The following is a 26,337-nucleotide window of genomic DNA, read 5'->3' as shown; positions in this document are numbered from 1 at the left end:
GAAGTGATGGGGCATGTCGGTGGTCGAAATAGTCATGTCAGATCTGGGCCCGGCCCTCTCGAGCACACAGTAGGTTCTGCACTGTGAACCTTTTTAATGTATTACAATTTTTCACGTCATTATAACATCTTTGGGTAAAATTCTTTGTACCTCAACTTAGGACCACTTTATGCAAGGCGCTGGGAGCATAAAAATTCAACACCAAACTAGCATGCACCTTGCTAATCTCAAAAAATACTTGCTTTGTTATAAAGGTTTGCTTGAAATATTCAGCTTTCCGTTTGTGAATATTTAGTGACTCTCTGCTGTGAGCTTGACCCGCAATCACACAACATCAAGACGAAATACAGGTAGTAAGCGAATGATGCTATTATTCAACCAATAATTGAAATTGATATAGAAATTGATAAAAATAAATCGTACAGGCGTATGGGGTCAATCTTGATTTTATATGTTTATTGTGTCATAAAAACCAAATTCGTGCGATTTGGTTGTTGGCTACTGTATAACTTGTTAATGGGGTATTATTACTGCTCAGTATCAATGTAGCAATAGTCAGACGCCGAATACATTGTCCGGTCTGGCATAGATCGTTAAGACGTAAGCTTATATTTCCTTGTGAGTCATCGTCGAAATTGTTTGTAAAGCGACGCAAGATAGTGATTTTATGGCAATATTATATCATTTGATTGCTCCAGTTGATACATTTGGCGACGTTTAAAAAGTCAGCATGTACTTCGGCATTGTGGCATATTGTGGCCTGAGTCGTCGCTAGCTATCGTGTACAGGTGTACATTGTACAATACCTTATCACTCCACTGAAATGTAGGGTTGGAATTAGCAATAAGACGTCACGTGACGTCATAGGTTCCCGTTCGCGTTCATACAGAACCTTTCTAAAAGGTTCGCGTTCACACGAACCTGAACCTTCCAGAGGTTCACACCTTTTCTAGTAGCTATTATACACCCCGCCCATTCCCATTTGCCAGTGCCCGCGCATAACTTCATGTCGTTTTTATCATTGTTTCCAACGATTGTGATAGGCTCATCATAGTTCATGACTGAAAGATACATTATTACCATTGATCATTTTTCTTATATAGGCCTTCTTCGTTCGATGAGGACATAATTCACCTGTCGACCTATACCGTCAGGTAATGCGAAAATGCATGGCTGAATTACGAGGAAATTTAGAATCCAGTAAGCAATATGCTTATTACAATAGCTGGACAGCTGCAAATGAATCACGATGTTCGGTTATATACGCCGTATCGCTATGCTACTCAGCTCGCCGTTTCCATTAGAATGACGTAACCCCTACCCAAGGGGCTCGCCAATGCGATGGAATTACTGTCGCTGTGCCGAGTCGCAAACCTATTTTTCAGTGTGTCTTTCTAATATTGTTCGTGTTTTGCAGGTTTGAGAGTGGTCTTCTTCAACTGAACGTTCTTTATTATGAATCGACGTAATTATTTCGTTTATTACACGTGTCTCTTCATCTATGTTGGATACACTTTCATTGGAATTACATGTTACAACTTGGAAGACAAACTTCCGCTTTTCAAGTTTGGAGACGACGGGTCCAATTTTGGATTCAGTGTTGCCCAGCACAAAGTAACAAGAGAGACAGTCTGTATGAGTTATGCCGACGTTTCTCCTGGTGCACTTGTTCATGTATCACTTCACCTTTTGTAGCTGGAGTGACTGGTAGTGTGCTAGTTGTCGGTGCGCCGACAGCAGCCAAAGGTGATGGATCTATTTCAAGATCGGGCGGGGTGTATTATTGCCCCGTTTCCACCAATCCAACCGACTGCAAACGTGTTCCGCTGGATATATATAGTGGCGGTAGGATGTAGGCCTACAATGTACTGTACAATGTGTACATTATCGTGTTCTGTGTTGTATCATTCTTTATAAAAAAAAAGGCTGTCGTACGCATGGTCCAGCAGGATTGCAACAATTTATCCGCGTGCCTTTCGATTTGACTGATACCGTGAAAAACACATAGATGTAGGGACTGCTCAGTGCTCAATGGAGGAATGTTTACAAACGACAGCTAGCAGTCGTGATATGAAATCTGAATTCTCGTGGGATCTTGTTGAAGTCGTTTTGCTGTGTTCCGATTCTGATTTATCTCCAAGAAACTTGACTTGCGTATCGGTCTCGTGGTATGATTGCCAACTGGTCTTCTGGAATTTGAAACCCGATCTCGGTCCGTGAAAAACAACAGCATCGTGTAGACATACAATGTTCTGTTAGCTGTAGCTATAAACAAAACTGCACAAATGAAATAAGTTTGAATTTGTGCCCAGCCCATAGCCTAGTACTCAATTATTATTTTCATTTTCACAGATAGCAGCAGAAATAAGGTGTTTAACTCGAAACAGTGGCTGGGAGTCAGCCTTCGAAGTCAAGGTAATTTGCGAAACTTGATTAATAGTTTGGATTTCCATATTGCCTACTAGCATGTACGAATAGGAATTTGTCACAAATCCCAGGGGATTTCCCATAATAGTCGATGTGAAATTAATAAATATCATCCAGCACTTTCATTGATTAAAGACCTAACCTATATCACATAAATGTTGAAAATTTTGGAAAGGTGCAAACGTAGGTGCAAACGATGCGACATCTATGCCATACAATCCAAATATTTAAAGGAAGGAACACAGGTACATTTTATCTTTGCTTCTATTAATGAAGTACAAACGTGAAGTTATAATGTAACCGTCTTCGTTGGTAGCAATCTGGGAGGGGGGCAATAAAATTGGAGTAATAAAATTGACTCAATATCAAATCTTACAGGCAGGGCGTCTGTATATTATTTATTGTTTAGGTCCAGGACAATTCTTGGTTACATGCGCACACCGTTATGGCTGGCAAAGTGGTTTATCGGATGAAGAAGAAGAGTACGTATGCGGAAAATGTTTCTTGATGGAAGGTATGTGTTTGTATCGAACTCGAATATAATGTATCAGAGATCGGTTCCCCATTACAACACAAAATATTCATATACACGGAGGCTGCATTGCATTTGAAATTCGGGAAATTCCAGTACTATAAATAATTTTCTCATTACTTTTCTTAGGTCGAAACACTGGTGAGATCGTAGAAGTTTCAAGGGCGAATTCATCACTAAATAAAGACTTCTTATGTGAGGAACATCTTTGTGGCGGTATTCATCAAGTTTTAATTTACCGAAAGTCGCGTCATCAACATTGGTATAGTGACATTCCGTAGCACAGAATGAAGTTCAGCATGTCTACACCAAAATGACTCATTGTCTTGCTTTCTGTGTGGGGCATGATAAGTTCTATAAATTAGATATAAATCATATCAAAAACCTATTTTTCATGATATTCCAGCTTCTCCTTGTGATTACTTACAAAGAGACCCAGACCGAAGAATCGACACAAAGAAACGATTCGGATACGTGCAAGCAGGAACATCGATATCAATAATGAATTCGGAATACTTGCTAGGTAGTGCGGGGCTTTATATATAAATAATATTTGTCTATATACAACGCCATAACTTCCGCACCACAAACCCCAATTATATATGGGGCGAGCTCCAAGGCGGCCCAAATTATTTCGTAAATACACATAAATTATAGCGTAACTTTTGGTATAGAACTTGAAAGTTTTCTGCGAGCTTCGCGTGATTTCATGGCCATACATGTCTTGATTTCAATATAGATTCCTCCAAAGAAAGGGCCAGTTTAATCTAATTTAAAGAGATAGGCATTTCGGCACCGCTATAATAACTATAATATCATTGGCAAAACTTCTCCGTGCCTAGGCTAGGAAAACACTCACACATGCGGGGTGTCCTCTGATAACAATGAAGTCGGGCATTCGAGCAGGCAAGAAACCGGGTCTGAGGGCGAAGCCTTCGGTATGTGTGGCTGATCGGTGCCCCTATGGGGGTACAAGACCAACGATTTTTGGTGTTTTGGTCCTGCCTTGGGCATGCACAGCACCGTAACTGCCGCAACCCAAACCCCCAATTGGGGGGGGGGCGAGCTCGAAGGGGGTGCAAAATTATTTCGTAAATTAGCATAAATCATAGAGTAATTTTTGAAAATTTATGCAATTTTTTCAAAACTTTTTCGCGCTGCGCGCGAATTCTAGTAGCCATTTATTTTTATTTTTGGTCATTGGGCCATTACCGCACCACGACCTACCAAGACATACAATCAAGTTTTAGGCCATAAAACATGCGACTCCAAGTAGTGTGTCAGAACGAAGACTTCGTTATACATACAAAATACATATTGGCTTAATTGTGTCCATAGGCGCCTAAATGACTGGCGCCGAATGTTCATGTCTTTGCAATCTGAACCTCACAAGACAAATACCATCCCGCTGGGAAAAATTTTATGCCAGTCAAGAAATACCAATTTGAAATCGGTGCGTCTCTTAGTTTAGAACAGCGGTTCTCAACCTTTTTTGACACGCGCCCCCCTTGGCGATGGTCTAAAAAATCGCGCGCCCCTGACATTTATCGTCTTGTCAAAAAGAGCACCTCATCTAATACAGAGGTGGGCAACCTTCTTACTAATCATGGCCGCATTTCGATTACTTATGTAGCCTAAGGCCACATCCCAGGGCATAGCTGCAATGAACGATCTGGACGCAAAATACCTATGGTAAACTGTCCATATTCATTCCCGGTGAACTCCGGACTATTCTACTTTTCAAAACGGCCTATTGTACGCACCGAAATCGTGAGTGGCAATGTTATGAATAGTTGCTGGGAGTGCATATTGTCGCGCCGTGCGCGAAAATTTTTCAGAGCCGCGAATGAATTGTTATTTCTTGAGGATTCTCATTCCTGCTCCAAGTAAGAAGGGCGCTCCTGCATTAAAATCGAAAAATTAGGTCTTGTTGAATTGCGTGGAGCGCGAAGAAAATTTCAAGATTAAATAAAATCTCTCGAAAATTCGGGATTGAATTCGTAATTGCACTTTGTATGTCTACGGCTGCCAACGCATTCTAATTGAATTAGACGTCGACGGCCCCACAAATTCCCTTCTACGACCGCATGCGGCCGTACGGGCTGCCCACCCCTGATCTAATAGTATGCATGAGGTATATCTTACGCCAATTTTGAATCCGCATTCCAGTTGTCTTTTGCATTGCTGACAAACTTCCCCAAACTTGTTTGAAAATAACAACAAAAAAAACATTGAAAAGGACATCAATTAATTTAAAGGTAGGTTGCTCTGAAACTAATCCCGATGCTGGTAATGTCAACAGAGAGCACGGCGTCGTTCTGTCCTGTCATGCTAAATTTGATCAGTTTTGGAAATGAATTAAATTGTGTTGATTTATAGCCAAATTGAGGGCGAAACCGGGCAACCTAAGTCTGTCTTAGGCGGTGCAGTTCGTCAGCTATCAACAACAGCTACCTAGCGCACAGAAATTTAGGCTACTGCCAAAGCTATAAAGTGATGAATGACTAGCACGTAGGAATTTCTCAAAATCTTCAAAGAATATCAAAAATTTCCTCAAATGAAGTTGAAGTCAGCCTATACTCCGTTGAGCGCGACTGCTGGAGTTTGAGTTTGGCAAGCTTTCTAGAATACGAATTAAGTTTAATCTTCAATAATCGTCTCTTCAGAATGGTTGTGAAACACATGTTTAATCACAATTTATACAGACATTGACAAAATTGACAAAAATTTCTCGCCCCCCCCCCCCCCCCCTGAGACCCTCCCGCGCCCCCCAGGTTGAGAACCCCTGGTTTAGAAGCCTACGTTTGGGCGATTCTATAGTTTTTGATATAGCAGACTGGAAGTCACGAAATAACATAATGTAACGAAGTCATATCAATGGGTCTGCCCGCCTGAAGACGTTTAATTATTATTTACGGGCCCTCCCGTTTTCAGAACACTTCACTCAGCTCTACCGGTAAATCTAATTACGTGAGCACAGAGGACAATAAATGGATAGCATAATATATATGCAATCGCCGATCCGATTGACCGATTTTATCATAAATTATCGAAAATTTTCGCGCTTGGCGCTGGCTCACAATACAGTACTGATGATTTCGCGACAAACGCAAACAACGTGATGGGGGGGGGTCGTTTTATCACCCTACGGGAGCCCAAGACCAACGTTTTTGGGGGCCTGACGAGGTGCTGTTTCGTTCCTGCCAACGGGTATACGCCCGAAGATGTTTAATTATTATTGAGTGGTCCTACCTTTTCAAACACACCTCACTCAGCTCTGCCGGCAAATCTGATTACGTGAGCAGAGAGAAGATTAAAATTGATAACAATATATATGCAATTCCCGATCATACTGACCGATTCAATCATGAATTCTAAAAATTTTCCGCGCTTCGCGCGCTTAGACGACCAAGGCTGATTGACTAAACAAACTCCCAATGAATATGATAAATAGCGATAAAGAGTGTATGGCCGGAGGGCGGTCTGCGGGGCGAAGCCCCCCAGAAGTTCGGTCTATAACCCTATGGGGGGCCCAAGACCAAAGTTTTTTTGGGGGGCTAACGAAGTGCTGTTACGGCCCTGGGCATACATATAGCTCATGTTGCCTGGTGTAAAGCTATACACCACCACCGCCATCTTTATGTATGCTCCAAGTTTTTCTGATATGTTAGATATCACTTCAGTGTCGGTGTTGTAATTACCAAATGCACACACACAGGTTATAGCACACACACATTACGTTCTTGTCTAGGTGGCCCCGGAGCGTGGCGCTGGTCAGGATCGTTGTTCGACATAGAAATGCCCCAGTGGAGAGAGACGGAACCGCTACCGTCTTTCGATAGAAATCCCGCTGTCAATTGGACTATGACCTGCCCAGTAACAGAATGGAAAGGACAACACAGCAACAAGGCGAAATGCAATGAGTAAACAAAACACGTCTCTAACAATCCCTTCTTTATGATTAATCCTTGTGACGTAACATTTCCAGTTTCCCACTCAACCGTGATTCGTACATGGGGATTTCCGTTGCGATGAGCAATTCGATTTCGACAAGTAAAGAAATGTTTTACATAGCCGGAGCACCCAGGGGAAACGATACAGGGGCTGTCGTTTTCTTCAGAACAGAAGGTCATCGCCTCTATTCGTACTTTATAGTCCGAATTTACGACCAGCTAGAAAGGCATATTCTGCATTGTAGGTCGCTTTGGCGAAGCCTCTCTTCAGCCTGATGAATCAAACATCATCTTGGGCGAATCTGTGTCGTCCAGCTTTGGCTATTCAATCGCAACAACAGACATAAACGGAGACGGACTCGATGATCTGATCGTTGGAGCGCCGCAGTATTACGAACGAAGTCTGAAGAGAAAAGCGGGTGGAGCGGTGTACGTATACACCAATGCAGTTGGAAAAGGCTTCAAGTAAGCATTGTGCCGATGCGGTCAGCAGCGGTATTTATTGCGCCGTCTCCAATAATCATTCGTGAAATGCAAATGTTGCTGTACATACATTTGCTTTGTGTATTTAGACACATTGAACCTAAGGTTTTGTACGGACCACCGAATTCGAACTTCGGCTATGCCGTGGCAGCAATAGGGGATGTGGACCAAGACGGGTACAATGATTTTGCAGTTGGAGCTCCCTACCAGGACGATCATGGCGCAGTACATGTTTACAGGGGTAAAGATTTATCTATAATATTTTGTGCAGGTTATAAAATTACGAATTGTCAGATCCCTTGCCCGACGTCATAATGAAAGAGTAAAGACAGTAGCACCTAGCGGCCCGTTGGATTTCTCCTTTTCATTTCCAACTGTTCATTGTCTATTTCAGTGGTTCTCAACCGGGGGTCCGCGAAGCATTTTCAGGGGGTCCGCGAAGCCTCAAAATTGATAACCTAATTTGTATTTTTTAATCGGGAAATCACGTGGCACAGTTTCGTTTCATTGCTAGTAAAACTCCAGAGCTCACATCAACAGTATGGCCGTTTGAGATGAAAGATCCTACTGTGCGGGCTCACTTTGATCCCAAAATTGTCAATATAGCCTACTGATAAAAACATTTTGCTGTTTAAAGATGTTTTGTAGGGGATTGCGGAAAAAATGTTGGATGAGTAAGGTCAATCACAGTGACTTTGGAATGTTTACAAAAATCCATTTTCTCCAGTGATATACGTTATCATTTTTCCATGATAACTTCAAGATAAGTTGCTAGATCAGGGGTGCCAAACTCAGCTTGGGCCGCGGTCAGGATTCAAGAGTTTTAGTCACTCTCGGACCGGACCAGTCAAATAATTTCGATATGCTACGTCGACATCCATATATTTGCTTTTCACTGGAATGCGTTATTGATATCACGGAATATGTGGGCCCAGGACTCTATTCAAGCAACAACGTTATTCTCAAACAATGGTATTGGCAAAAATACGATAATTGGCCGATTGAATACATTTATTAACTACTATTAGAGTGGCTGTAACGAGGATATGATTGAAATATTTCTATGCCCGTTTTCGTGGACAATGTCACTGGTCAACGGACATGCGTCGTTGGTCCGACCTATTCGTGGTGAAAAATATGCTGGATAATTTGCGTCGAATTATTCAGTAGTAAAATCGCAACTTCTGTTAAAAATCTGCCGGATAATGAGATCAATTTTTTTCAATTTACTCAGAATGGCCTCGCGGGCCGGATGAAGTGGTCTGATGGGCCGGATGCAGCACGCGGGCCGTATGTTTGACACCCCTGTGCTAGATAGAAATGATAAGGCTTGACGTTGTGTGTTCATTGAATAAAAATTGCTTCTCAATTTCGGTGCCATATTTGTTGCGATCATACCCAAATGTGTCGTCGGAAGTGTTACGCGTTATTATTACATTCGCCATAACCTAAAATTATGGAAATGAATTTTCGGCACTCGTTCATATCAAACCGAAGGCGCGTATTTTCAAGACACCACCACGTATTTCAAGATATGCAGTTGCAGAATTTGCTTTGAAATATTAGAAGTCATCCCAATTTCAACATGAATAATGAATATATAGTATTATCTTATTTTCAAGAAAAGTTATTTTGTTGCTCTTTATCACTAAACCTACAGCTATCATTTGCACAAGTCAAATGGCGATTGAATGATAATTGAGCTAAATTTGATCTAAAACTTCGTGGGGGTCCGCGGGGTCCGTGACGGTCTGGAAGGGGTCCGCGAAGACAAAAAGGTTGAGAACCACTGGCCTATTTGATATAAAACACTAAAATTTGAGTATAATTTTAATCCAATGACATAAGAGCATGGAATATCTAAATAAGTTGATGAAGTATGAAGTAAGTCACACTATAGGCAATGTGAAATTCAGTAGTAGCTTGGGCTGTATTTGAAATTGGAAGCATACGCCGCGCGAAGGCTCTCTGAGGAATCAAAGACTATGCGCTATCGTCTTATATAACCAAAATGTATAAGCCATCCTTGTATCTTACCTAATCTGCATCTGATTGTACAGGTTCACCTTCTGGAATTATCCGTAAATCTCAAACACTATCCGGCCGGGATTACCTCACCTTTGTCCAATCAAGCAACAGAAATCTGGCAGGGTTCGGAGCCTCTTTCTCGGGAATAGTGGATTCCGACAACAATAAATACCCAGACCTTCTGATCGGGTCCTTTTCGGACCTTGTCACGCTACTCAGGTCTGAGACAGAGGTTCCCATCTTACAACTACTATAAAACTGTTTTTTGGTGTTCAAGGTCGCGTCCTATTATAAACATCAGCATGACATTTCATATTGATCAAGAAGAAATTAATTTGGACGCAAAAAAATGCAGTTTGGGGGGAATTTCCTGGTCGTGCTTCCGCGTGGAATATTGTTTCCTGTAAGTGCGTACTGTGCGTATAGGAGATACGCGGTTTTGGGTGATTTCTAATGAAGATTGGGCGTTTTAGACACTTATTATACGCTATATCGTAACATGTAAGATCTTGTCCAATGAGACATCGACATTTGGCTTGAAATTTATTATGAAATATTAGAGGGACTCTTCCATGATATCCAGAGGTGAATAGTAACGAAGTAGGCTACTTCAAGCAGCTTTTGCCTACTCGCACTACATCCTACATCCTCTTATAGACTACTTCGACATGTACTTTTTTTTAAATATGCGCCATAACACATGTGAGATCTCTGTATAGTGCACATGCTATACTCGAACTCGCGCGTCATTGCTTCTTTGCGAAATATCTAGATATCCTGACCGGCCCTGCACACATTACTACCAAGACTTACAGTCGAATATATTTAAACGATTAACCGAAGCAAGAGCAATAAGAGTTTATGACCTCATCAATAGAAATCTGCTTTCTGCCAAATACGCAACTGGTTGAAATTCGATGTTGATGCGCTTTGTTACCAGTCTCTCCAGCGGCGATCAACTTCAATGGGATGAAGAGTGTTCCCGTTCAAACTAATCGAATAAAATCATCATTTGTGCCACTGATAATGCGGTGTTTGTAATTCACCACCCTGCACTGCACAATGCGTCGAGTGAGTAACGAATTGAACTACACGCTGTCAAGTGAAAATTGCCCGACAATTCGAGAATACGAGTGTATCAAGCAGACAATATAATTAATAGCCGAAACATATGATCATAAACGCGAAAGCTCGCATCCAATCGGTGATACTTTCAACACGACGAGGTTCTGACATCGCATTGATTTTCTCGCATCGTGGCAATTGTATGCTGATTATAACAGCTGAATTCCTTCATTTCCCGATTGTCGTTCGCAACAACACGTTTCTGTGTGTCCGTAATCTATTGCACGCACGCCCTCATTTTTCGTTTCTTAAGACGGCCGTCTCGGTATTGGCATTATTGCGCCTCGAAGCATCTAATTTTGATTGTATACCGTATGGCAGTGGCCGGAAACCTTTTTCGACCGAAGAGCCATATTGGCCCAATATTTTCAATTATAACTCCCAAAGCGCCAAACATGTCAACTGTTACGCCACAATTGAACATCCATGACGTATTGGTAGCACTAATAAATGGGAATCGTAGTGTGCACCATATTTTTTTCTGTCCACATGGTTAGGGAGCCAAACATACTCATCACTAGTTATTCACTACATCAGTATACATAGCCACCGTGTGATACGTTAGAGGAAGCAAGTGAGGCAGTGCCTCAGATGTCGTCAGGGATGAGTGCATGAAGCAAAATTGTGAACCCTCAAATGATTATCGATATCTTCTATCGATGTTTATGAATGACTAGATTTTGAACATTTTTATTCCCAAAATCACGGAATTTTCATATTTATTGTTCGAAAATAAAACGCGAAAGGATAGGTAAGACTCAGATGAGGCACAGACGGTCCAAGCCTCACCTGTGACAGAGCAACTCATCGTAAATAGCTTAGAATATATATTCACTGTGATTAATCAAACGTAATTGTCGCGCTTATTCTGAAAATCTAGGTATTGATCGAATTCTAAAATATTCGGCGTAACGTAACGTTGCGTTACACACCTACATTTTTACGGCGGTGCTAGACAGCAAATAAACCAATGAAGAAAATGGATAGGTATTGCGTCGTTTTCAATTTGAATTTGTAATTGTGAATGTCACATATTTCTCGGTGTGGATCAGGAAGACATTGTGTATTTGAAAACAGCATTATCCTACAAGTGTAACCATGTCTGCTATTCTTTTTCGTCAATCAAGGTATCGTGCAATCCAAGATTTCTAGGCGCTCGATGGTTGGTAGATCGAATTCGTGAGTGGTGATAATCGCCGGTGCGAAAGCAACTTAAATTTGGGGATTTTGAAAAGAGGGCGGTACGATCCCCTAACCCTGTATATCCCACTGTCTTGACCGCTCAAAGACATTTTATGCGGCCACGAGAATAATTAGCCTACTCTCGCCGTCATGAAAATCTGCTAACAAGCTGCTGCAATACTCATAAATTAAGTACAAAATTAAAAATTTCATTCTACTTGGTGACAATGTTCTTGTATAATCATGACTTTGGAAATATGCTACGTCCAGTAACCTTCGTAGTTTTATACTATATATTTCGTATGCTACGATACCGCCAATCAAGGTTTCAGGGCTTCACAATATCTGTATTTGTTAATGAAGGGTGTGATCAGACCATTTGACCCTACCCAGAGTCATATCGGTCACACCCTGTCCAATACCGTTAAGTTCATTTATTGTTGTTTCATGTGCCAATGTTGTTTTCTTTACGGTTGGACAAATCAATAAATCTCTCTCTCTCTCTCTCTCTCTCTCTCTCAACAGTGAAAAATAGTATCGAAACTTCAATTCTCGTTGATAAATTAACTTTCAGTGGTGACAAGCGTATAATTTCAGTACTCGAAAAAATCGTATTTTACTACTCGACTCGAATCATCAAAATCAATACTCGATTCAGATTCGAGTACTCTAAACATTGTGCCCAGCCCAAGCCCTACACTACAGACTTCTATAAAGCTACTATAAATAGAAGAGAGTATAAGAGATTCACACAAATATCGCGCTCTATTCTCTCGTCTTCCCAGATGGTCTAGGGGTCAGGATTCCTGGCTTTCACCCAGGCGGCCCGGGTTCGATTCCCGGTCTGGGAACGTTTTTTCTTATTATGATAGTTGAGTGTAAGAACTTTTTTATGGAATATTTATGCCGTTTCGTCACAGGTATCAAACCAGACATATTGACTATACAGAAGACGTTGAGGTATCCTACATCCTGGTGGCGGATAGTGCTATGCAGGAATTGGGTGGTACGCCACGAGTTGCGTTAGGCAATTCCCGATCGAATATCTTGAAGAACACCACTACTCTGTCATCTAGTAGTGAGTTCGCTGGTTTATTAATATAGTACAGATATAAGTTATAATATTTTGTCATTTTACAGATGAAATGGAATGTCTGACGCAAACATTGGATGCACGATTTCTCGATCAGATGAAGGACCATTTGACCGAAATTGAAGTGAAACTAGGTTTCGTAACGTTACAATCGCATGAATATGAATATTGAATATATTTACACATCAACCGTATGTTAATTGTTCACTCAACACTTGCTTTTAAATTATATGATAAAATTCCACCAATCTATTCCAATAGATCATTTTTGTGACACAATATATTATCATCAATGCATGATCACATTACAGAAGCGACTTTTTCAATTACAAAATTTGGCTTTTGCAACTCCAAATCCGGGCTCTTATTCGCGTTTTCCAGCTTTATCGCGTGGGGTTGCCACCAAGATGAAGTTTCAGTTTATTTGCCATCTTACTTTATAGAGTTTGACCTTGTGCTTCCCGAACTTCAAAGAGAGAGGCGAGGTGCGCCTGTCTTCAACTTGATCAAGGACCCCATTCTCGATGCTGATATTAACAAAACCAGCACCAAGGTGGTAAAGATCAAGAACAATTGCAGTTCGGACGGATGCCAGAGCGACTTGAAATTCAAAGCGAGCATGCCAGACGAAATCGTTCTTGGTAGGAATTCCGAGTGCAAGTCACCTCTTTGGGTCCTAGGCGCTGATATCAATATGATCGCACTACAGTTCAATTGAATAACTATGACCACACTGTTCAGTTACAAAGTGCTTTACTTGCGCACCGTGGATTTTGAAAGTACTTTTGCGATGAGCTGCATCACCGTTATGACTGAGATCGCCATGAGAGTCACCTCAAATAGCCTCTTTATTAACTGAATATATTCTGGAATTTGTATAGTGTAATAGAGTGGTTATAAATCCTACGTCCCTATACCTTCCTACGTTCATACATGCATAATCTGGATTAACATGCTGTACCCGATGTATACCACGGTTTAAGTCAGAGGCAAATTCTGGTTTCGAGTGACATGGGTGTGTATTCACACCGCATTTCAGGGGTGGTAGGCGAGTAGATACACACACTCGTTTCGTTAAGTGTGTACAAAATGTATGCGATCCCCCTACTCATTGTCTACTTTTCGAGACAACTTACTTGAGTAGTTTCCATACCATTAGTTTTCTACTTCCACTTGAAGTAGTTTTGACATGTGGGAAAGTTGTTGCTACTCCTACTTCTTCCGCCTCCTCTTACCCAACACATGGCCCGTCGTGGGGCTATCCGAGACCCAGCGATCCGCCACGATTATGGTAAAGTCATCAAAACATTGTGATGAATTACAGGAGTTGATATTATTTTATTAGCAATCGAATAATACAAAACCTATTACGTTGTCTTTATTCCGTGTTCGACATGTGAAATCCAGGACGAACGCAAAACCTACCTGTGAACGTCTCGATAACGAATCACGCGGAAGACGCTCACCAAGCCCGTTTCACTTTGACAATACCGACAGACACGACCTATAGCAGTTCGTTAGTCGACAAGACAACCAACATCACCTGCGGTCAAGTCGCGTCTGGTAAGATGAACGATGATGCGTTCGTAATGCACATCTTTAATTTCCACCTCCAACACTCGCATCATTGGTAGGGTTGCATTTAAACAAAAAATCAATTTAAAACAAACATGCTTAAAACAAGGCACTAATTTAAAACATGTTTTTCATTGTTTTTTTTTTTTTAAAGCATTGACGTCGCGAATATTCCATTGTGACGTCATAGTATATTGACAATGACAATTGAAAATATATGGTAAAAATAACTCCTTTGTCGAAATATATGTACTATTGCTGTTGAACAGACTATTTTGAGGGTTCCAACCATCCCATATCGATATACGTCGGCTATATCGGGTGGTAATTGTCCGTAGGCTCACACAAGACACAACATGTTTTTTGTATAGTATTTACACAATGATGGCACAATTTTACAACTTGAAAAGAACACAATTTTGTTTTTCTTAAAACACTGTTAAAAAATACTGGTATCCAGAAACCACTGAACATTTTTTAATTCACTGCCCAAATATGAGTTTCATCGTAGTGTGCCGAATTAAATATAGATTTTTGCCTTAAAATTCTCCTCACTGGTGACAAAATCATCCCATTCAGCATTTCATTCGTGTTATACCGCAACCGTCATTTGTAAATAGTCGTTACCGCTGTTTTATTTTCCCACCTCGTTGAAATTTCGTTTTTTATAATTGATATTTTTTCGTGGTGCTGAAATGCTAATTCACGTCATTATGTACCGGGTTTTCCTCATTCTGCACGCCATTGTTGGCCGTATTTCATTTCTTACGCCGTTATTGACCGTGGTGCAAAAGACCAACAAGTGATAAAAGCCAAATTTTTCTTTCGATAAACAAAAACAACAACAACCCGTATCACTCAGATCTACTCGAGTGCGAAATTGGCAATCCGTTCAAGGCTGGAGAAGTGGCAGACTTGACGGTGAACTTCGACGTCAGCCGAGTGAATTGGACGCAGAAACAGGTGAGCTCACGCGATTGTGTCCGCGTTGTGGTGATTGTTAGCACTCGGTCAAAACTCGCAGATTCAAACAACACTGCAAGGATTCACGACTAGCGACAATCCGGAAATCGCGGATATTGTGTTGGAAGCGAAAATTGTTCTCGAATTGGATATTGTGATCACTGGGAACTCGAATCCTGAGCAGGTATACCGGTTATGTTGTCTGAATGTATTGCTGTGTGTATAATATGTAATCGAAGATACATTGAATATAAAGAAATATCGAGCTAAATGAAGGGATATGAGCTGTGTAGGTATAGCATTCACGCTTCTACGCGCTATCGTTAGCCACAATCTTTGGCGGTCAAGGAGGTAACGTGTATTATTGCACAGGTCCGATACAAACAAGGCGAAATTTTAGGAGCCAGTATCATGAACAAAACCGACGACATCGGATCTCGTGTGATACACCATCTGGATGTCACCAACAGAGGTAGAGTTCCTTTTTTACGCATTTATGACTATACTACGGCGGACTGTGCGACTAAGGGCAGAGATCGTAAAGTTGGATTGATTAAAGAGTCGGTTATCGCGTTCATCAGGATTTAACAACCCGCGGTTATGGGAACCGGTTGATCGCTGAGCATAAAGTTGATCGAGTTACATTTTATTCACATGATTTAGAAAACATGGAACAACTGAGAAGGCCGATATCACTGCCGATATTTTATTGGAACTTTTTTTTCAAAAATTACACTTGCAGGAGGACAATAAGTTAAACTTGTGAGCATTGCCGAGAAACAGTGCTTCTTGCAATTATGTATCAAATTTCAATGAATGTGCACAATTCAGCAACAATTCTTTCTGATTTCAGTTTGCTTATTTGTTGTACACCTTTCTGTGGCATGTACAAATGCCATCTTGCCTATAATATATAATATTTTTGAGGAATGGTTCTCTGCTGCTTCCATATTAATATCGGCCTGTGTTATCGCCCGCCGGTTATTAATATCGCTCGACCTCTAGCTAATACTACTTCCTACTTTTGCCTAAAACACTGTTCGATTAGAAGCAGAAGAAGTCTAAAACATTTTCTCTTGACTAATTAGTGCAAGTAGAAGAAACTTAATTGAGTGCTCCAAAAGAGTAAAAGTACTTCGTTGTTGCCACTGCTTGTACATGGGCTCAATCAAGGTTGAGAGGATCCGTGTCTGGAACTGCATTGCGCTCTATAAAAGAACGTCCCAAAGTATGTACATTGCACAGTTTAGTCAGAGCGGCAGGTTAATGGACTTCGCCAAGCCATCTCGACACCCTCCTATATCTATTCATTGTATCGCAATTCTTGTGCCATTATTGAAATCGAGAGAAAATTATTTTAAGCGACGACCATTCTGACATATCCGCCGAGCTCGTATGTAATTTCGTTACCAGTTGAGCGGTACACTCACAATGAAATTCGGTAACCTCTTTCAGGGACCCGTCCGGCTCCGGGACTTTCCATGAACATAGCTTTGCCGAGCGAAATCCACAACGGCAAATGGCTGCTTTATCTAGTCGCCGCCGAGGTTACGCCCAAGTCGGGGGGATCGTGCAGTACTGGCAACGGGTGATTAGAAAGTGCTACATCACGCGAGAGTCAATCGCGCGAATATCGTATTTTTTACCTCAGAAACATCAATGCGCTGGAACTTCAGCCACCGTTTGTTGAGTTGTCAAGATCAAAGAGAGCGGTAAAGATCAGCTTTTATGAACTTAAATTATGAGATAAGGTGTCTCACTTGTATAGGGTTTCTGTGGTGAGGTGTAGCCGTGTAGGCCTATTATAGATTGGATCTAACACCTTGTCAAAATATCATGGATACGTGTCCAGCAATAAAATGTCGTCACAAATTAATTGTGATGACATAATGGCTATCGAGCAACGCTCAAAATAAAAAATTTAAAAAAAACTATGCTGCCGTGTATTCATATTCATATTGCCCTAGTATCTATTGGTGCGGAGCGGATAGACAAATTCTCTGGTCCTATACTCCGATCCTGTTTTCTAAAGCTCTGGTCCGACTCCGTGGCCGGATTCTAGAGAAAAAAGTGCCCCGGTCCGAAAAATTCCGATAATAATTGTCTACTCACAGAATGGTGTTGAATATTGACTGAAACAATACAAACAGGACATTAAAAACTCAAAGATCAAATCCAACCCTTATTATGCCGACTTGGACTCAGCATGTATAGTAGGCTATATTTCCATGAACGTTTCACTTCAACCATTGATTCGAGAGTGGAAGAGGGTAAAGGCTGCCATTTCAAAAATGAGAAAATCCGGCCAGATATCCAATCCGGCTCCCGTCCATGCTCCGCCCTAGTATCCATACGATGATTCCTCCATTGCCGGTACGCTCTCGTTATTTGATTAGTCTATTAACAACAGCTAGGATTATTGCGCAAATTTGATTCTTGATCTATAGTCTGTTTATGGGCAGCTCAATTTGCGAACGATATTCACTCCCGGATTCAGAGATAAATTTCAAGCAACGCTCAAGTGTGGCCAAGGTGCGAGGTGCATAAATATCGTTTGTTCATTGGAAGAATTAGGAGAAAACGAAAGAGTTTCAATAGAGCTATATGTGAGTTCCTTCCCTATGCACTCTGTATACATAGCCATCCTAAAAAATATATCTCCCAGACACGTCTTTGGGAAGCTACCTTCTTGGAAGAAGAAGCATTGAGGAGATTGGATCTGGTGCATATTGACACCAGCTCTCACGTAACCACCCAATTCGAGAACGTGCGACTGAACGCAAACGTTGCAAAGGTGAAACTTTTTTCTAGTGCAGCGGATATCAGGAATAAAGTGATTATACGTTTTCGAGGCATAGTCAAGTTTATTTTGTCCAACTTGTAAACTTTTTGAAGCACAGTTGCAGAGAACCCTGTGCCCCGGTCAAGGATAATAGTTTTATATTTTTTTCGTCTTTTTTGTTTTCCCCATTAATATAGTCAATCTGTATCGGCTGCCGGAACGCATCTAGCAATTTTGGAAGCTGTCATCCGCGTTTCACCAATATTAATCTGCTGTTACAGCCTACCAACATTTCAAACTACTTGATCCCTTTTCAGATCTGTTCATTATTCCGACATAAAGTAGTCTTAGAAATTAGTACATTTTACTCCGAATTGAGTTGAAATCTACGTTCCTACTTCAGTAGCCGCATAACGACTACTTCGACCACCTCACAATTAATAACTTCGCCGGTTAACTTTCTAAATGCGCAGATTCGAACGACAGTTGACCATCCTTTCTTCAACGACGATATTGTATCAGCCTTCCCTTGGTGGTATATCGTGATCGCCATCATAATACTGCTGCTGATTTACATCCTGATCATATTTATACTCGTACGCTGCGGCTTCTTTAAAAGGAAAAGGTACTTTTTTGGCTAATAGATTCAAATGAATGCTTCTATGCTGCGTGATCGTTGGTTCTGATAAAACTTTATTTACATCTCAAGATATCCCCGAACAGACGAAGGAAACGAAGACGCAACTGTTCACAGCGTTCAGGAACAATCTAGTGCTTGAGGAGTTGATCGGACATCGAAGCCACTTTCATGGACTGATAGCGTGCGCTTGTTCTCCCAGATATTATTATAACAGATATAGAAACTTAATATATATCAGATAGATAAAATCCGTTTTCGCTGTTCATAGCAATTTCAAATAAACGCCGAATCGCCCATTATTATGTTACCGAATCGCTGACAACTCGACATTAGCATGGAACCTGCGTAAGTTATGCATTGTGACTCACAATAAACAGGAGATTGTCTCAGGGAAGTCCTGTTAGAATACCTAATCTTATTTCGTAATGATCGCTAGCGCGCTTTGCCGTTGCTGAAATGTAGTCACGTGATCGAACTGAGTGGTAAAGGTATTAGTCAAAATCACAAATCAGCAGTCCCAATAAGAATTGCGAGTCGGACTGACGTCGAAATCAGTATCTCCTACCTAGGAGCAGGAGGCTATTCTCCTCCGTGCCACCTGGTCCGCACTAGTGTTGTTTAAAAAAGCCTAGAACGAAAGTGGGCCGTCAGGCCGTGCTACAAGTCGGAAGGAATCATTTTTAGAAATATCGGCCTGGAATAAAATGACCGAAGCAGTCGAAACATCATGAATACCAAAGCCAACCAAATAAGACACAATGCAATGTAATGAGGGAGGATCTCGACCCTCCAAGTACACGGTCCATCAATCGAATCTCATCGTTCTCGGAATACTGGTAATTCTATCATTAATTAATATCCGGTGTACAAGAGTTCGATCTTGATCTTGCGGCTGTCTCTTTTAACGCTTAGTTGGCTTGGCATTCTATTACTTTTTAATCGTCCTTTATCAGGTCTTTTTTCTGGGCTTAGGGCCTATATTTATCAGACGCCGAAATAACATCGACGAAGGGGAGGAGAGATAAACCTCCCACCGGGCCTACGATACTTATCGTAGTATCGTAGGCCCCGCTCCCACACTTCGAAACGTGATGCAGTCCATATAGACTCCAACCGCAACAGTCTCTCGTGCTGATGGGAGAAGATTTTATTCAACTACGCCGAGACTGCAGTTATGCGAGCAAAATCGAATTTTGGTAGGTAATATACACATATAGCCTACTGAGAGAGACGGTCTGGATTTCGATTTTGAATTCAGTAGTATTTCCGATACGTCCTCTTTTAAGAGGATTTGTGCTCTTTTTTGACTTATTTGAAAGTGTCCTCGGAGGACGCCCAAATGTCCTCTTTTTTGAGATTTTGTCCTCTTTATTGATAATTTTGTTTAAATATAGGGTAAAATTCGAGTGATATACAGTAAACCAGCACTGAAGTAATAACGCCCCGGCGGCTATTTCGGGAGCTGAGCCGGAAAGTTGACCTTTTTTTAGTCAACGGACCACGAAATGAGAAAAAGTTACCATTTTTTCAGGATTGCAAGTCTGAAAATTTTGAAAAAGTGTCCTCTTTTCAGATTTCCCAAATATGGAAACCCTAATTTCCGAACACCAATGCTAAATCATAGGCCTATACCCACTGGCGTAGCCAGGGGGGGGCGAAAGGGGCGGTCGCCCCCCCCCCAAAATTTTTAGAAAATTTTCGTAAAATCAATAGATATTAGTGTATTTTGGGGCAAATGTATGCAACCTAAAATTTTTCTTCGCGCTTCGCGCGATTTAGTGACCGTTCATGTCTTGATTTGGTTATCGGTATCACGAAACAAATTTATTCCGCAAATACCTATTATTGAATTTAGCTGCATTCTCAATTATGAGAATACAACAGTACCAGTAGATACACTAGAGTAGCCCGAGGTCGTTGGGTTGATTGAGTCTGTAGGAGTGTCAGTTCAGTATGGGGTTGGGGACTGTTAGCTCCGGCAACTTCCGTTCCGGGACACACGAAGATATATAAAGTATGCTACATGCTACTCCGCAAAGTGCGCTCCCAAAATGATTGACCACCATAAAACCGACCCATGTATTCCGAAGCCTTCGATATAGATTTTCTCATTTTCGGGTGCTTAAATGGCTGGCGCCGAATGATCCTGTCCCTGCAATCAGACCCCTCCAACATAAACGCAACTGGCACAGGAAAATATCACCACTTCCCGTTAAAAATTGCTAATTTGAAATTGAACGAGTCTGATCAAAGGTGTTTTTTAATTTGGTCTGGTATGTATCAGCGATTTCAATCTTTAAAGTAGCGTCAATCTCTACCAGAGGTTACGAACAAACCGTGCTTCAACGAAGTAATAAGAATGGACACCACTTGCTCATATAGACGTACCAATATTATTGATCGAATTCTTTCATTTATTAAAAAAAAAAATTTCCGCTCCGCGCGACTAGGGCCGAAATTCACACTGATTGTTCATCACTTTATGTCAGCGATTTGAGCTCATCCGTGCAACGACCGCCTAATAAGCTATAGTTGGCAACTGGAAGCTTCCATAGGGTATGTGTGTGTGTGCGTCTAAGAATCGTATGTATAAAGGGTAGTGATGAAATTGCCTATGGCAGGATGTACGGTTCTGCGAGATGTTCCCACGAGAGAGCTCCCCTAAAGTCATAATCCCCCACCCCACCCCAAACAAAATAAAAATAAATTGTTTTTCTGGCTACGACCTTGCGTGTGCTCAATCTCTTGAGTGGTGACAGCTTTCTACGCAAGTCATGAAGTAACAGCAATAAATGACAACTGTCCCGTCCGGCGTCCACCCTCTAGAACAGGGGCGGCCAACCCGTGGCCCGCGAGAAGGTTAGAGAGGCCCGCGGGTTAATTCTCGAAATTACTAGTATTATCAAAAAATAAATTACCAAAACCGAATAACTAAAATTTGATTAGCCTGACCGCGAAATTTGGGATTTTGCCACTAAAATATCAGTTCTGAGTTCCGACGCATTGGCGTAGCCAGGGGCCAGCCACATTTTTCGCAGATCGTCGTATATGACTATATAATGTACAATATTTCGCGCGGCTAGGTTGGGGATCCACACGAAGTCTTCATGTCATAATTGTTATTGATTTTGATGCGTATTAATATAAGTATTGTTTTCAACGTTACCTATTATCCGGTATGATTCCATCGGAAGACTAAAAAAGGTCATCAACATTCAAGTGGCCCGCGCAATGGTTCGTAAGTCTCATGTGGCCCTTTGGCCACCCTGCTCTAGAAACTAGTCTTGCCGTGTGGTATGAACATATAGCTCAAGATGTATAATTAATTGTCCCCTGAATGTTTGATGACATCACTTCTATCAGCCCTGCCGGCAAATCTGATAATGAAAACGTATTTACAATATGCAAAGACCAATATAATGAACCAATTTCATTCATTAACCATAAAAAATTTTTCGCGCTTCGCGCGAAAGTGTTGTCGTCCTGGTTTTCCACAGTCATCGTTTGATCACATCCGTCTGTGGAATATATATAACTATCGCCCCAGATGTTGTGTTAATCATCCAATAAGCGCCCAAGTCCATCGATTTTACCTATTTTTTTCCTTATCTTTAAGGGGGGGGGGCATTTACGTCATCGAATTTTTCGCCCCCCCCCAAATATTTTTTCTGGCTACGCCCTTGCCTATACCCATAATTTCCACCCTGTCCTTCGTTATTTGTATTATATTGAATGTATGGTGGCAAGCGACTATTGTTATATTTCGGTCAGCTTTATGATAAAACTAAACTATAACCGATACAGCTTAGTCACCTTAGTGCTTAGACAGAGAGAGAGAGAGAGAGAGAGAGAGAGAGAGAAAGAGAAATGATATTCTTTTTCGCCCTCACCATCGAGATGCTTTGACGACGGAGTTGCGATACGGCCGTGAGGTCATCTAGTCTGCAGAGATGAGCATGGATTAGGATTAGGTTTTCAAAAAACAGGATTTGCGAAATTTTGTCTGATTTAGATTGGATTTGGATTAAATATTTTTTCAGAACGGATTAGGATTTGGATTGGATTTACCTATTTTCTGGGAGATTGAAATGTCGTGTGGCGAATGGCGACAAACTTTAATCAGATCAGTTATTAATGTACTTATGGTTACTAAGTTATCTTGAATCAAGTGAATCGTTGGTTGTGAAAGAAAATTTTCGAATCTCTCCATTGCATAAATTGGTATTTATTCTGAATTTCCAGTTGGAATCGGATTAGGATTGGACATGGACTTGAATATGAAAAAGTTATGGATTCGGATTTGGATTTGGATTTCAAAGTTCGGATTTGGATTGGATTAGGACATAGAAATTTCAAATCCGCTCATCTCTGCTAGTCTGCGGTGCGCCCCGTTTTTTTTCTACTCCATGCCAGCCGCGATTGCTGAGTGCCTAGCAGGATAGCTGCGGATACCTATTTCCAAGTCTTTGGTATGACCGGGCCGGGGATCGAACCCACGAATTACCAATCGAGAAGCCAGACGGATAACCATTACACTATCTCGCTCGAAGAATCTAATCTTTAACTCACCTCAGGAGTCAATCAGTCAAATGCAAAATATGGTATCCGGATATTTGAATGATCTAACCCCCTAACGATTTTTGTATTGGTAAATCAACGCTTTTGTTTCAATATTTTCCAAGTGACAAATTTAAACTACAATTTGAAGATTGCGATTGAAATCGGGGCATTGTGGGCAATTTACGATAAGATTGATCCCCATGTTCGTTTATATGTTTCACATTGCAGCGAAATACCGCCAGAACGACATCTATGATCCTTCATAACAGTAACTTATTTGTTGACAATTCAGTCAGACTTCAGACTCGTAGTAAACGGTGCTGTAGCGGCTTCTGGAGCGAATTTTGAGTTAGTGGGATTAATGTTGATGAAGTGTATGTTATACATAGACCCTGGTTCAGATTATAATACGACCCGTAGTAGAACGAATACCCACAAAGCATTGAAATGTGTCTTTATGCCTGGTACCGATTGATTGATTTGTTAACGCGTTCTGATTTCATGATTTGTAATGTTGGAATGATTTCCCATCCTTTTTGGTTTATAAAATACGGTAGTATTAAATGCCAAATATATAAAGGATGACCATCAATAAAATGTCGGTCACGGAGGTAAGATGCGTGATGCAGATGGCTCAAATTTCGGAAAATTTGTTATGTTCTGTCCCCTGGCCTCCCTACTACAATTCTTGAACGACGTTGTGAAGTGGTTTGCAATGTTGAGGTTACATTTGCTCTGGTCCTGAAATACCTTACTATTTATTTTTATCACTCGGTACTGTTATAGATATGGTACTGTTTCAGAATTGTGACTTCGATTTCGAAGGAACCAGAGCAAAGCAATACAACATCACGTCCTATGGTGACTCAGATATCGGTACTTTTTCCACAAATAACTGATGGGTTTCTGGTCCTTGTTGAGCTGTTCTGACTCTTTATGTTTTTATAATGTCCATAAAATCTGCTCTCTTTTCATGCCACTTCCATAAAATTAGAGCTTTATTCACATGATATAGCCTATAAAGTACATGTATTGTGCCGCATAACAACAGTACTGGTTGATAGCGAAGTTTTTCTTGTTCAATAGCCACATATACAGGGTATGGTATATTTGTAAAGTTTTGTTATCTTGAAAACGCCCGCATGGCTGCCTGGACAACTAGTCGCAATCTGTCAGATTTAGCTGCCAGCCATCTGAAAAACACAGGAGCGCCTGCCTTTTCATTTCTTCCAAGCAATCAAGCTCCTGCATTATTCCCACATGGAGCAAGCAACCTCACCTCGCCTGGTGCAACTAGCCAGAAGTCTAAAAGTGAGATAAATTTTGACGAATTCGAAGATTTTTTCAAAGATGAAGCTTCGGAAATAGACTCGCCGGATTTCGATAGCAGCATGGGTATGGACACATCACTCCTAACACAGGCAGATCCATCTACATTTGGCTGTGTAATATGCAGAGAATTTGCCTCTGGAGAAAAATCCATAACGGGCTCATCAGTCAGTCACACATTTTTCACATATCAGAGTCAGTATCTAATGAATAAAAAACCGACAAAGTCAAAGACCGCTGGTTTGTTTCGCAAGCCAAAATATTCAGCAATAATGCCATTTGACTTCAAAACTCCATCACCCGATGACGTTATTATAGCGAAGCAAAAGGAAGCTTTGTGATTACCTTAATCTTGTTCTATTTTCACAATTGCTTCCATGTGATCGTTGGTCAACATGGGATCCTTGATTGGTTGAGCGCAACCATTTGCACAGAATTGGTGGTTAGTAAGTGGAAGGTAGTACTGTCCTTAACGAGTTATAAATGTAGATACCACAATGAGAGATCCATATATTGACCACCAAAGTATGACCCCCTTTCAGCCTTAAAAAAGCCACATGATCTAAATATTATCAGTGGACGTAGAACAATTCGCAAAACTGACCGGTTCTAGACATCCATGACATTGGAGCTCAGTGGGTGAAGGAACGAAGGCTCATAGCTACACGGTATATCTATCACTGAGCTTAGTTCTATTGGTTGTATAATTTCACCAAATCAACTTGCATTCCAGATGTTAGGTTAAGCATACAGTTTGAAAGTTGCATTTAATCGCATTCAAGTATTAGGCCTATATTGACCATGACTGTTTGCACCATGAATGCATTTTTTACTTCAGTGTATGAACTTAGCTCGCATATTTTGTTTATTATAGGTCTGTTGTTCAGTTTTCTTTGATCTTGGTGGTTGTACAAGTTAGAATCCGGGTTTTCCTATTCAATGTAGGTCATTTTGTCTGTAGTCGTCAAATTTTGACTCCTAAAACACATTGAAAATTGCTGCAATTAGTATTGTTTAGGTAATGTATGATTTTTATTATAGCAGTAACAGTAAGGTGTTATTTTATCCCTGCCTGACATCCTCCGTTTAGAAATTATTTTTTGACTTTTTCTGTTATAATAATTTCTCAATGACTAATTAAACATTGAAACTCTTCGAGTTACCAATGGTAATGAATGCACTCTGACATTGCTTTGCTCCGTCTTGTGTAATTATTCTTGAGATAGCTGACTGTCTCGTTTATGCATTATTTCAACTTTGGTGGTTATTCACAGAGGTGGTCAGTAACGAAGTACTTCTACTTTTTGAAGTACTTGAAGTGGATTTTTTCGACTCACTACTTTTTATGTAGTTATGATTTTAGACTACTTCTACTTCTACTTGACAGTTTTCAGGTTTGTAGGCAAAAAATAAGCGTAGAATACCTACTTACTTACTTGTGAACCACCACTCCTACTTCTACTTGAGTAGAAATTCTCGTGTTACTTCTACTTGAGTAGCGACGGTGACTACCTTGACCACCTCTGGTTATTCATTTCTAATGCAGAACATTACACTGTAACCGCAATAGACATGGTTAACATTGTCATCTTGTGGTGTATATTTGTCTGGATTGTCAATTGTCATAGTGAGCGTTTGAAATTCGGTTTTATGTGAACTTACATA

General features: G+C 40.9%; 1 protein-coding gene and 1 non-coding gene across 2 annotated transcripts; both read left to right on the top strand.

Moving 5' to 3' along the window:
• The first annotated feature begins 1,394 nt into the window (after window positions 1-1,394).
• LOC145450197 (integrin alpha-6-like) lies at window positions 1,395-19,082 on the top strand. Its single transcript, XM_080328703.1, has 25 exons — window positions 1,395-1,633; window positions 1,696-1,845; window positions 2,353-2,415; window positions 2,837-2,941; window positions 3,089-3,154; window positions 3,366-3,482; window positions 6,711-6,882; window positions 6,948-7,087; window positions 7,158-7,377; window positions 7,485-7,636; window positions 9,456-9,642; window positions 9,701-9,826; window positions 12,651-12,808; window positions 12,871-12,957; window positions 13,267-13,464; window positions 14,231-14,386; window positions 15,261-15,361; window positions 15,423-15,545; window positions 15,734-15,833; window positions 16,817-16,949; window positions 17,013-17,073; window positions 17,824-17,967; window positions 18,027-18,155; window positions 18,617-18,768; window positions 18,853-19,082. Exons 1-25 carry the CDS (start codon window positions 1,456-1,458, stop codon window positions 18,920-18,922), a joined length of 3,288 nt encoding a protein of 1,095 aa, XP_080184829.1. The 5' UTR covers window positions 1,395-1,455; the 3' UTR covers window positions 18,923-19,082.
• On the top strand, window positions 12,510-12,581 carry Trnae-uuc (transfer RNA glutamic acid (anticodon UUC)). The gene has a single exon. It is a non-coding gene; the product is annotated as a tRNA-Glu (tRNA).
• Window positions 19,083-26,337: the final 7,255 nt, after the last annotated feature.

This window comes from Botryllus schlosseri, chromosome 11, assembly GCF_051294905.1.
Source record: "Botryllus schlosseri isolate E-star chromosome 11, Bs_hap1, whole genome shotgun sequence".
Taxonomy (NCBI): domain Eukaryota; kingdom Metazoa; phylum Chordata; class Ascidiacea; order Stolidobranchia; family Styelidae; genus Botryllus; species Botryllus schlosseri.
This window is presented reverse-complemented; position numbering and strand designations above follow the sequence as displayed.